The sequence below is a fragment of the Megalops cyprinoides genome, chromosome 22, assembly GCF_013368585.1.
Source record: "Megalops cyprinoides isolate fMegCyp1 chromosome 22, fMegCyp1.pri, whole genome shotgun sequence".
In the NCBI taxonomy this organism is placed as follows: Eukaryota; Metazoa; Chordata; class Actinopteri; order Elopiformes; family Megalopidae; genus Megalops; species Megalops cyprinoides.
In genome coordinates, this window is record NC_050604.1 from 21330049 (window position 1) to 21343240 (window position 13192).

Here is a 13192-nt window from a genome sequence, read left to right on the forward strand (position 1 = left end):
GAGACTCTGCAGCCAATGGGGAGGGAGAGGTTAGACTTTGCAGCCAATGTGGATAAGAGCATCAGCTGTGGATAAGAGCATCAGCTAAATGACTAAATGTAAATGTAAGTTTAATGAGTTGAGATACTGTAGTATAGGAAGCTGGTGTTAGTGTATGTTGTGAAACTCATGCACACACATTCAGCTGTCACCTTTCCGTAAGTGTCAGATGGTAACATGGTGCATCCCTTTCCGTGCCGTCGCAGGTGTGTGTGAAAGGACCAAACGTTTTCCAGGGCTACCTGGAGGACCCAGAGAAAACCGCAGAAGCCATCGATAAGGACGGCTGGCTCCACACGGGTGACATCGGAAAGTGGCTTCCCGTAAGCAATCGCCCCTGTCTTTTCTGCCGTTTGCGTTTCATAGCGTAGTTACAGCGCTGTACCGCCTTTAGCGGCGTGCCTTCAGTTAGAGCAGCGTTGTTTAGTAGTCGTGGTTTTTGTCTCCCCCCGTCGTGGCGAGATGGGTGTGAAATGACCGTGCCTCTCGTTCTCGCGCCCGCGTTCGCAGAACGGCACTCTGAAGATCGTGGACAGGAAGAAGCACATCTTCAAGCTGGCCCAGGGCGAGTACATCGCGCCCGAGAAGATCGAGAACATCTACATCCGCAGCGACCCCGTGGCGCAGGCGTTTGTTCACGGGGACAGCCTGCAGGTGAGGCGCCAGCGAGTGCTGTGTGTCAGACTGTAGCTCAGGGAGAAGTAACTACGAGTTCAGCGGGTTCCCCAACCACTTCATTCCGTAGAAATTGGGGAAAAAAATAAAAATAACATTCCTGGAAAAATCACAGAAAATGCTGAATTGCTCAGCATGAGCTCATTAGATGACTCGTTTGCTTAGCAGGCACCCTCTTCCTCTTGGTTACATTTAATGTTTGGTAACATTTTAGCATGTCAGCCCAGCCTGCACAGCTGGGCTCTTACTGCGGTAACTCAGACTCAGTACCATGTGCAGGGGTACAACAGCAGTGCAGTAACCGGGCGGGAATCAAACCTGAAAGGTTACGCTGAGGTTAAATTTGGCTCATTGAGCCCTGCTCCACGCCAGCACGTATGAGAGAATGACGCTGCTCGTCTCCCCCAAGGCATGCCTGGTGGCCGTCATAGTGCCAGACCCTGACATCGTGCCTGGCTGGGCCAAGAAGAGGGGCTTCGAGGGGTCCTACGCCGACCTGTGCAAGAGCAAGGTAAGCCCAAAGTCTCCAGCTGGGAACACTGAGTGACAGCAGCTGCCCATCATTCAGGGCAGGAGAAAAGGGCGCCTTTGTTCACCCTAAAATGATCTTTTTTGTAATACATCAACATATTCACATCATCATGTATATCAGGTCAGAGCTCAAAATTCATTTAAAGTTTTCTGGTAAAAGTAGATTTTAAAAGGATCTGAAGGTGAACTTGATTGTTCGTTTGGATGCAGCAGGCACACACCAATGGCCCTAACTGTCAGTGGCCCTTACCACACTGACTCTGAGCAGGAAGTCAAATCTGCTCCAGCCAGCCACACTCCTACTGAACTGCCCTTTTAAAGCCCAATAGGAAGCTCATTTTAGTTTGCATATATTAGCTTTATGATTACATCTGCACAGTAGTCCGGGCATATTTGAACAATAACTGGTCGACTTGTCTTGCTTCATCGACTCTGTCATTCTGCCAGTAATATGCAGTATGTAACCGTTCAGTGCTTCTCTCTGCAGGAGCTGAAGACGGCCATCTTGGAGGACATACTGAGACTGGGCAAAGAGGGAGGTCTGAAGTCCTTTGAGCAGGTGAAGCGTCACTTCATGCATGCCTTCAGATCTGGAGCAGACTGCAGCCAAACCTCTGTCTGCTTCCTGCTGGAATCTTCCATGAAGCATTATATGCAAATCTAGCATTAGGAAGGAGATGTTTGTCTCAAGCATGTGCATACAAGCATAGTGGATGGTAAGATTGCAATACATTTTTTTTTTTGAAAGCTGCAGTAGGTTCCTTCTCCACTGGTGCAATATAGCGGAGTAATCATCCCTTGTGTTTGAAATGGTAAAAGAGTAGGCTAATATGTAATCATCCATTGTGTTTGAAATGGTAAAAGAGTAGGCTAATATGTAATCATCCATTGTGTTTGTTTGTGAACTAGGCAGGGTATATGTTAAAGGTGGTGCAGGCGTCAGCAAGTTTCGGTGACACAGTGGTTTACGGCATGTGACCAGTCAAGTCTCCCTTTCGTGATACTGAAGAAGACTATTGCCCATGCTTGAATGAAACAGAACGTGAAAAGTTTGAGTTTAGTAGGAGGAACGGGAGTCCCACCGCGTTCCCCCTTCCATGGTAACGGCGATCTTCTCCCCTTGTCCCGGGCCAGGTGAAGGACATTGCTCTGCACCCTGAGATGTTCTCCGTCCAGAACGGCCTCCTGACCCCAACCCTGAAGGCCAAGCGGGCCGAACTGAGGAACTTCTTCAGGGAGCAGATCGACCAGCTCTACTCCAAAATCAAGATGTAGCACATAATAGGGGCCACGATGGCGGGGGGGGTTTGGTGGCCCACAATCAACCAGAAGCCATAGCCCCATTTGCCCTCGTGCCGGTTGCCAAGGAGACGGCGTAATCATCTCACAGGCCTTTTTTTTTTTTTTCCTTTTTAAAATCTGGCAGATGTTGACATGCGGTCGGACCCCCGCCCCCGGTCCGAACGGTCAACGGGCAGGAACGACAGAGACGACAGGATGAGAATGGAGGAAACCATTGCCTTATTCGCACCCGCGTGTTGGTCGAATGCCTTACCTTACCCCCCGTGTGAAGCACAGAACAGCTTCCCCTGCTGCTGGCTGCGAGGATTTGCTGCCTGGGGTTACTCTGATGGTTTCCTGTAACCAATTACTAAGGTCCGTTAAAGGGCACCTATGGCTGTTATCTTGCTTTTTAAATGATCTTCTAACGCGTATCTCTATGTGGAGCTTAAAAAACGAATTTTAAGTTTTACATGAAAAAAGAAGAAATCTATGAAGAACCCCAGGCAGAGTGTGGTTGGATTTACCAACTGCCAATAAGTCAATAGGCTTACGAGGCTGATATGTAACAATATGTAAAAACGTTGCACGTCCAACAAAACTCTTCCCCTGGGTTTGTACCTAACCATCCTAGGTGCCATTTAAGCTACACATTTCATATAGGTCTGTTACCTGCTGCAGAGCCTGATTGCTACTTCGTTGTTTGTTGGAAGCACTAAGCTTGTCACCACAGTGACTGGGATTGGGGGGTGGGGGGGGATGTTACTGTGTGAATTGCAATCTTGCCTCAGTTTTTAATTGCAGTATGTATATAGCTACCTATTTAAATATGTTTTTGTTCTTTTTTTTTTTTTAAATGAGTTATGAATATTTAATGTCATCGGTGGATGTAAATTATGCTACAGTGAATCAGTAGGCTGAAATCGGGTGACTGCCGGTGGAGGAGGTAGGCATTGTGTGTTGTTGCTCCAGTTCCTGTTCTTTGTCGTTTTGTTCTAACCTTGGACCTATTCAGCGGGGAGAGAGAGAGAGAGAGAGCGGGATTCTGCTGGAGAATAGCGCTGTCTGCAGCCTGTAGTGATAGGAACATGAGTGCTTCATCGTGCTGGTTTTAATCGTGGGTTTGTGCAACGTGTTTCTGTGTGTCTGTTACCAGATAGAATTTCTTTCTTTTTTTTTTTAACAAAATGAATTCTCTTTTTGGAGGGGTGGGGTGGGGGTTTTGTGGTGTGCCATGAACTGACTGGAGTGCCAGAATGGACAAAAAAATGTATGAAGTATGACGTTGACAAGCTATTCACACACACACGCACGCACGCACGCACGCACGCACGCACGCACGCACGCACGCACGCACGCACGCACGCACGCTTCTGTAAACACCAATACGGAGGGGCAGTAGGCTGCTGAAGTCAGTTTCTTAGTGTTACCCAAGGCTACCCTCTGATTGGTTAGAATATCTTTCTGCTTTGCACGCCCCTTTCAGAAAGTGCCCTTCAACGACTGGAGGGCTAACTGCCACGTGTCTGTAACCACAGTAACCAGGTGTATGCTGGGGCTGGAGCGGTGAACAAACCAGCCGTGAGGACACTTCGCTGGAGGGCGGGGGTGCTGCAGGCTCACTCTTCACCCTCCCCTCCCACCGTCCGCTCCTGGGTTTGGGCAAACCCTGCCCCACTCGTGCCAAGGCTATGGAGACGCCCCCCCGATCCCCATCCCCACCCCCACCCCCCGGAGTACCAGACAAAGCCTTCCGCCAGTCCGCTCGAGCCCGAGGAACTGGACTCTATTAAATAATGCTGCAGTTGTGCCACAACGTGACGAAAAGTTACTCAGGAATGGTTTTTTTTTTTTTTTAATTTGTACTTGTGGAACCCGGTCAGGTAATTCTCCAAAGAAAAAAAAAAAGGGAACTGAGAATCTGTCAGCGCCGATTCAAGTCACCCCTTATCATCTCACGGGCGGAGGCGTGGCGCAAGCCGGCGGCACCCGAACACGGCCGCGTTTTCTTTCGGAAAACGAAATCCGCTTCCTGGGCTAGGAGGCCGGCGTGGAGTCTCAGCTGCTGAACGAATCCTCACCTGAGAGATGGCAGTGCTGTATGAATTCAGCCGTCAGTTTTGGGGAACCTACGGACAATAATGCAATGCACATTCTAATGAAGCACAGCACGGCCCACGCCGGGCCGCCACCTGGGCCGATCCCGTCTCACGCCGCGCTCCGGTACCTCCGCACCACAGCGGGGCCAACGAGGCCACACAGTGATTCGTGTCCACGCGCCTTTTCGAAGCTTGCTTTAATGTTTTTCGGCTTTGTACATGTTTTGTAAAGATGACAGATGCATATATTTCCAAAAATTTCAACAGTACCAAAATAAACACTTGTGTGTGTTTCTCATTTGTTGTCCAGTATTAAGTGACATCTACTTTTGATTTGGGCTTGGTCTGGTAAAGCCTTCACTGCTTGTGTGAAACATTTCACAATACATTCATAAAACCAGTTTTGAACATAGCTTCCCAACATTTGCCAACTGCACATTAAGAACATTGCTCAAAGATACACGTTACTGAAGATGAATGGTATATAAACATAAAAATCACAGCAAGTTAAAATATTCATTAGAAATATGCATTCCAATGTGTACTCAAGTCTCTTTTATATTAAGTGAAAAAAATTAATTATGTGTTAAACGTTTAAATTATACATCTGAGTGCTTCACAACCCAGATTTAAATCTAAATCATACATCTGGTAAAGTGCAGGCTGAGCCCTGTATCATTAGCTGATAAAGACCACAGTGGAGAGACATAACTGCCTCTATTCTGCTGAAGTAGATGGGGCTTCCATCAGCTAGTAGGTGCCGAAGCAATGCTGTTATCCTGACTGAAAGGCATTGGTCCTCCTGCAGTGCATTATGGGACCTGTAGTTTGAAAAACAGCCACAGGTTACAGGAGAGAGAATCGGAGGGTTATAGCCAGAAAGTGCTGAAGCATGGTGTTTCAGTGCAGGACCTGCATAAGGAGGCGAGCTTAAGGCTCAGCTGGCAATGCCAAAATGAGGAAAATGACATCCAGTAAAAAAAATCCTGCATTTCGTGGTAGACCCTGTGCAAATGTGGGGGTGGAAGTACCGTAGGACCAGTTAGGGTGTGTGAAACACCATCTAAATACACCAGATAAAATACTCCCTTCTCCAGCCCACACAGGAATACCCCAGCTGGTATCTTCATTTCCACTGACCCAGCCTCAGCTGTAGGTGTGCCACTCTGATGTGACTCCATATGGCCGTCTGCCTTTGCAGCTGATCCCAGAACAGCCGCAAGCTTCACACTGTTTTGGTAGTGTGGCTGCCTGCGTCACGTTTGTGTGTAAATGAACGAGCGATCGCTTGCCAATTCTGTGTATTTGCTGGCTAGGTAACAACAGGGGTCCTGCCATCTGTGCTTTTTTAGTCTTACTGAGGAGAGACTAGAATAAAGACCACATCTGATGTGTGCTGACCTAGTATGCAGCACAAGGGGTTAACGTTTTACTTTTGAGGGTGAACTATGGATGGTATTTAACCAGGGCATGGTTAACCACCACCAGAGACGCTTCATGTCTTTGGCATTTTACACAGTGAAGGAACTATGACTGGCTTTGGGGCCAAGAGACATTCTCTCGGGTTAATTCCCCCTACAGCTAAGGAGGCTCTGTGGAAATGTCTGTGGCTCACTGCAGGTATGCTCTACCTGCCCTGCAGCTAAGGCTAGTCAGTGAAGCCTCCAGCTTGCCTCAGGTGTAGGTGCCCTTCAGCGAAGCCGGGTCAGTGGAATCACAGGCCTGGTCTCACGGGGACTCGTACTCCGCCAGCATTTGGAGCAGAAGTCCGTCCGGAACATCGTCGGCGTGGTGCTGGGGGGTATCCATGGAGACGCCCCTCTCTGCATCCTCCAGCGCCTCCACACAGGCCTGGTCGTCAGCCCAGTCGTCGCCCTGGCAGGGGGTAAGCGTGGACCCCCTGCCCCCTCGCTCCGCTGCAGCTGGCTTCTGGCTGGGCTCTATGTTCCCTTCTTCGTCCATCTGGTACCCCACCTCCTCCTCCTCGCTCTGTGGGCACCACGATACAGGGTCAGACCGTCCTCTATGAGGGTACTGTTGATTAACATAACCCAGTTCAGGCTGACTCCTTCCAGATTCTCATTTTAATTTTCATATTTTCCCTACACAATAAAAACACAATACTTGCTTGCTTGTGCATAGAACAAGTGATCAGAAGAGAAGTTCTGTCTGCTGTTATGAAATCCAGAGGTCACACTTATGAAACATAACTGGAAAATTAGGACACACCCTTCTGGAAAGCTGCAGATTGTGCAGAGGTGTCGTACATTGCCCTGTAAGACAGAGAGGAGAGTGCACTGACCTCTTTCATGAAGTAGCTGACACAGATCTCCTTCGGCAGCGGGTAATCTTTGGAGGAAAAACAGCTAAGTTTTAACACATCGGCGTGCGCTGCAAGCGAGTTTCACAGTCTCTAACCACATGTTGCAGTAGAGGAAACGTACTTGAAGATCGGTAGTTTTCACTCCTGCACGCAGGGTCATGGCACTTCTGGTACCACACCTCCTCTTTAAGGTCCACCAAAATCCTGAAAGACAGCAAATCAGCAAAGGACACAGCATGGTTTAAGGCATCCGGCGAGGGCCAAGTCGAAAGCACAAGTTTCACTTTTTGAGCCAGCCACCCACAAACAGGAACTGAATGACAAGAGTTGGGTTTCTATCAGCGAAGAGCAGAACTCTAATCAGACAGCATCTGCGCTCTACACTACAGGCGGATGCACATGCAAACCATGCTGCACATACATGGGCTTAACGGCCTGATACCATCACTCCACTGTCTTCCTGTGTCTTTAGATCTCCATGCTGCACCACATTTATTTATAATAATGTGGACGAACGCGCCCGGCGGGGCATCAGAGAGAGGAAGCGCAGACAGGACCAACTGCCACCAGCAGTGTCTCGATCTGAACCCTCCTCAACACCGCCATCATCTAAACTGATCCCACATCAGTGCAGATTCCACAGAGATGACCTCCCCGCGGCGCATACCGCTACTGCAGATGCGTCCGAACGGAGCCGGGGACAGTCTCTAACCTCCCTCCAAGAACGAGCACTGGGCTTCACTATGGTACATCAGTGGCATTCCTAAGCAACACAACTTGCTTAACCGTGGCCTAATTACTCAGAAACCTACACCTTTAGAATCAGCAGAGAGGAGGGTGTTATCAGACAATTCCAAATTAAAAACGGGACAAAAGTACTCAGACTGTTAGTGTTGAGAATCACAGAAGTGAGTCTTCTCCACACCAGCACATGACAAAAAAAAAAAAAAAAAAAAAAACTTTTTTTGTGCAGCGCGGCTCACATGATGTTGTTGCTCTTGTGGAACCTGCCAACGTTCTGACACCATCTGTATTTCAGGATGTCGTACACCAGCAGCTGCTCAGAGACGAAGTAGCTCCACCGTCTAATACCTGCTCACAAAACCAGATAGAGAAACAGAATTAAAATGTACATAACTGACCTTAGCTTTGCACTGACATTCAAAATTGTGTGTAATATTCAGAGAGAATCAAAGAGTTCTTACTTCCATTAACACCATCTCTGGTCACAAGAGAGAGGACAAAGTCATCCACTTCTTTGTAAGGGGAGTGCTGGTATCCACCAATACAGTCTGACGGGAGGATCAAAGGAGATCAGATCACGATAGGCACAATATCTGCTCTATGTTGGTCTATTCTTATGCTGTGCACACATGCTTCCAATTCGGCTGATTTCGGCACCAGCTGAGTGGACAGTACTGTGCTGGAAAGACCAGGTCTAAACAACCACACAATGAAAAATAGTGAACCACTACCTCCACTGCTACACCTAGATCTCCAAAACTAGGGAACCACTGCTGCATACACTGTGAATACATTTGAACTTGGGAACTGAGCAGTTACACCTTGCCCCGTAGAGAAAGGGGACTGTAGACTTAGAACGACCTTCACTGCTTTTCCTGGAGCTCCAAGGGATATGACTTCCTACCTGAGCAATGAGGGGGGACAGCTCTTTGGAGTGACGTACCTGAGGTATCGGAGGAGGACCGCGGTGCAGGGGACAGAAGGCATTTAGCTTCCTTTGTCAGGGGGGCTTCACATGTCAGAATCTTCTGTCCTGTGAAACTGAAATTTAAAAGGATTTATCAGGGATGAAGCGACTGATGTGAAAAAAAAAAAAAGAAAATCACTGACTATACAGCATAATGAGGTCATGGTTTATCTGCGAGCATCGTAACCAGAAAATAGCTTAGCAAGCCAAAGCACATATTAAATGTGAATGCTATCTAACACGCAAAACAGAAAAGAAAAAATGTTATCAAGAACACATTTGCCAGACAGCATTGGGTAGATTTAAAACTGAACCCCTTAGGCTCCTGATTGGCTCAGACGGGTGGACGTCTTGAGTGCAAGCTAAGCCCTATGGCCAGGGTTTGAAATCAGCCACGCCATCCGCCAGCAATGACCGGGAGCCCACAGAAGCAGAACACTGTTACACCAGGATGGCACTGGGTAGGTCAGCCAAGGTTTCCTCATCTCACCACTCTCGGGCGCCTCACGGTTCGTCAGGTGCCTGCAATGACGTCAGTGGAGGAAGTGCCTATCCTCCAATGAGCACCCACTTCACTGTGACTTTTAGTTTGAAAATTAGCCGTTGGCTGCGTGTGAGTGTATAAGTGTATCACGCGTCTCGCTTCAACGCTCCGAGTGCAGAGATTGTCACGGTCAGACAAGCCAAAACAGGATTCCAAAACAGGGTGGCATCAAGAGCAAAAAAAAAATAAATAAATATTAAGAACTGAACCCCATGCCCTCACAGATAAATACAGTATTTGAGTTTCCTAACAAAGTCAATACCGTGAAGTATGAGGGAACAGCTGTAAACATTGGAACCCTACAGGCACATTTCCAGGGTTCATACTATGTGGGATCATATTCACACAAGCCCCACACTGACAGAGGACAAGTGTCAGATATCTGCACTGTGTGAATCCTGGCATGGCTGTACATGTAAACAACAGCCTTTTTTTTTTATCTCGGTCTTCCTGTGACACAGGCTGTAACCACTAGATTACACTTCCTTTGCAGACACCCTTATCGAGAACCACTTGCGTATCTTGCAGTTTTCACGTCATCCATTTATGCAGCTGGATATTTACTGCGGAAATTCGGATCATTCAGGTCACACCCTCAGCCAAGGGTAACACAGCAGCGCCCCGTCTGGGAATTGATGCTCTTGGCTAGACAGTTTGTGAGCAATATCAGCAGAATAACACTGCTAGACCTGACACAAAGTGATAGTGAAATAGTGGGTTGTCAAGAAAATGGATGTATTTATACCACCATTACCAAAAAGTAAGAATGATTTGGGAAATTTTCCATGATTCTTGTGGGAACCCAACATTTCATTTAAGAACATGTCACATTCAGAGGTAATGGCTGAGTGAGACAGAAACAGCCTTTGCTGAATGTTATATGCATGATTTCCTTAATTTACCATTTTCACTCTGTCACGGACAGCATAGCAGACAGTCATCAGCTGCCTAAATCAATTGTAAATCATTGTAAAGAAAAGTGAGCTCTGACAGGCCCATACCTTACATTGCTGACTAAGGAGGCCAGAAATATGCTTTCCTCTGCAGATACGCGTTTGTCTGGTTTTGCAACAAAAGCATTGTCCTCTGCCACTTTGAAGGCGGCATTCTTCCCCACTTTGGAGGATTTGTAGAGGCGGAAATTTCTGTTCTTGGTGTAGACACCTACAAGCCGGAAAAAAAAAAAAAAAAAAAAAAAAAAAACTCAGACCCTAACTAGGGATCAGACAGGAAAATTCTAAATTAATCTACCAAGGGTTTAAAGTACACTAAACAACCATATCAGGGAAATAACTGTCCATATATAGCATGTTACAAATGCAATTTGTAAAAGTTCAGAATTCTTTTACTCTTGCACTGTTGCACTAGCAGCAGTGATAGGAGTGTGAGACTTCGGCCAGCATGTGTCATCAGTGACTCACTCATTTGAACCAATCACGGTGTACTGCTGTGGAGTGCAAAATGTTTTGACTGGTTCAAGCAAATAGGTCATTGACAGCACACGGTATTATCTTCACTCTCCCATCACTGACTGGAGGGAGAATTAAAGTGTAGTTTACCGAGGTCTACAAAGAGCTGGTCCCGCCCCTCTTTGTCTTTAACCAACAGGAAGTGGAGGTCCTCCTCTCCTTGCTTCTGTCTTTTGGCCTGTGGACTATCCAGCTGCTCCTCAACCACACTATGTGTGTTCTCCAATGAGGAGAGAGGGTTAGCAGTGGTCCCCAGTGCCTCCTTCGTCCCAAGCACCTCCTCTGCCCCCAGACCGCTCCTCCTCTTCTGCACCACGTCTAGGACTGGCTTTAAGATTTTATTGATAAAATGACCTTTAAATGTAAAAACAAAAGGCATGTAACACACATTAATGGCAGTTGTACAATATGTACTAACATGCTTTCTACTGTAGACAGAGCAGGATCACAGATGTGTAGTCCATAACACATTTCAATACAAAGCAAGTCCATATCTGTCCTTAAACCTGATACAACTGTTAACATGAATTTTTGCATTTACATGGATTAATTCTGCAATGAAGTAAAAGCAGACATGCGTTTCCTGTGGTTTTGATTATGAATTTTGTCTGTAAGGCTTTGGAAATGGCAGTAGCTGGACACACACCAACATGAGTATTGTCCTTGAAAGCCACATTAGGGAGAAGGAATATGAGATGCCGGCTGAATTTATCCTCTGTGCTGGAATCCAGATTCAGGACATCTTTGCTGGAACACTTCACACCATAGACCTCCTCCAGCTTGCAACACACATACTGCAAAAGAAAAAAAAAGGAGGGAGTTCCCAGGAATGATTATCATTTACCCTGTGAATACTTATAGACCCTCTATTCCTTTCTGGACTGAAGATGCACAACAGCAAAAAAATCTGTGTCTGCACACCTGAATGAGCAACACCACCATCTTCCTTCCATCAAGGCTTCTGTTTGAAGGCTTGTGGAACTCCAGATCAAAGTAGAGTTTGCACACAGCACCTTCTGGAATCACCTCATAGCAGTGCATCAGGGACTGTCTGTAAGTCCTAAGGAGCACAAAATTGGGAAATCTTATTCAGTGTGTCAAGAAATGACACCAACAGCTTTGTATTTAGGATCGGTGCTGTGCAACATTCAGCAAGACCTAAAAAGTAAGGGCAGAAAAACAGCCGTGCTTGTTGCGGAGTCTGAAAGGTGAGCATTGTATTAAAATTCACAACCAGCCCGCGCTTGCATACGCAGTTACCCACTTGTAGTAATGCCAGAGCTCAGCATAGCTCGTGACCAGGTATATTCTGTGGCCCATCTTCGCATGTTCCTTCTCCAGCGCAAACACGTGCACATCCTTTAGAGGAAGGAAAGGTCAAACGTCAGAAATAAACACTAACATCCTGACATCCAGATGGCTATTCACTTTAGATGCAGCAGTTCGTAGAAATCATGCCGATATAAACACTCCTTGCCTGCTTGCAACTCTGGCCAAAGATGAGGGCCTCACTTTGACGGGGGAAGAGCCTCCACACGGTTGACGGTTGCCATGGTCGCGATAGCCGGGGTTTGTACGGAGAGGACAAGGGGCAGTGGTGGAAGGACTGCGCCAACTCCTCCACTCTTTTTACCCTGTCTCTCCAATGGCTTTGTCTCATCATCCTTTATTCAATCATGCTCAGATGCTATCGTCTGTTTAATGACACGAGAGATCGGAGCTATAACGCAGCAAAGAGTCTTTCGCGTTCAACAAATTAGACACCTTTTTTATAAACAAGTTCCTCTTCCGTGTTCAGATAGGAACTGGGTGATCTAATTTTTTTCCTCCGATTTCAAAATGATTCCATGTGTTTTAGCTGACCATACAGATGCCTGAATGTTGCTCGTCATATGAGTAATAACATTCATTCGTAATTTTGTTAGCAGACTAGTTAGCTATAAGGGACAGCAAAGTGAAGCTTCGTGAACCCTAGAAAAGGATGGAGCCATTATCTAAATGATACATTGATTGTACCCAATTATAGTTTTGATAGGGAAAACGGCATGACTTTTTTGGTACTTAAAAATCAGTAATTTACAGTTTATCACAACTCCTCCCATTACAGAGTTCCTGAAGCCTAACTCTTCCGCGATTATTAATTCGCTATCTCACAACGTTTCGGACCTCTAACCAAGCTAACACACAAGCTGAAAATGGTATTGCTACAAGATCACTGCAATAAATGACAGGTAAAAAGCATAAGCAACTCTAGCATTTATTTCAGCCAGCTAGCTAACAAGTAAACAGACTAAGGAGGAAGTTAGCTATTTCGCTACATAGCTAGCTGCTTAAACTCAGCTAAAATTAGCCCTTTCTCTGTCGTTCAGTGTCTATAGTATCAAAGTAATCCTGGAGCTGAACTGGACACCAGAATAATATTGATTAGTCATAAAAACCTAACACCGTAACAGTAGCCTTATCATACCTTCGTGTACTGTTAGCTGACTTCTTAAATTTGCCGCGAACTGCGGGCACTAA

General features: G+C 46.6%; 2 protein-coding genes across 6 annotated transcripts in view; one reads left to right on the plus strand and one right to left on the minus strand.

The window, feature by feature from the left end:
* Positions 1–3841, plus strand: part of acsl1a (acyl-CoA synthetase long chain family member 1a) — a 34720-nt gene extending 30879 nt beyond the window's left edge. For all 5 annotated transcript variants that reach the window (XM_036516597.1, XM_036516599.1, XM_036516602.1 and 2 more), the window contains exons 17-21: positions 246–362; positions 550–693; positions 1124–1225; positions 1733–1804; positions 2380–3841. In XM_036516597.1, the coding sequence (XP_036372490.1) occupies positions 246–362; positions 550–693; positions 1124–1225; positions 1733–1804; positions 2380–2520 (576 nt within the window). In that variant the 3' untranslated portion in view covers positions 2521–3841. The remainder of the gene's footprint in view (positions 1–245; positions 363–549; positions 694–1123; positions 1226–1732; positions 1805–2379) is intronic.
* Positions 3842–5298: 1457 nt separating this feature from the next.
* primpol (primase and polymerase (DNA-directed)) lies at positions 5299–13184 on the minus strand. Its single transcript, XM_036516548.1, has 14 exons — positions 13140–13184; positions 12150–12366; positions 11937–12031; positions 11594–11732; positions 11319–11466; positions 10950–11026; positions 10763–10892; positions 10205–10367; positions 8636–8733; positions 8154–8240; positions 7932–8040; positions 7070–7152; positions 6928–6974; positions 5299–6614 (listed from the first exon to the last, which is right to left on the minus strand). The coding sequence occupies exons 2-14, from the start codon at positions 12333–12335 to the stop codon at positions 6354–6356; spliced, it is 1623 nt and encodes a 540-aa protein (XP_036372441.1). The 5' UTR covers positions 12336–12366; positions 13140–13184; the 3' UTR covers positions 5299–6353.
* Positions 13185–13192: the final 8 nt, after the last annotated feature.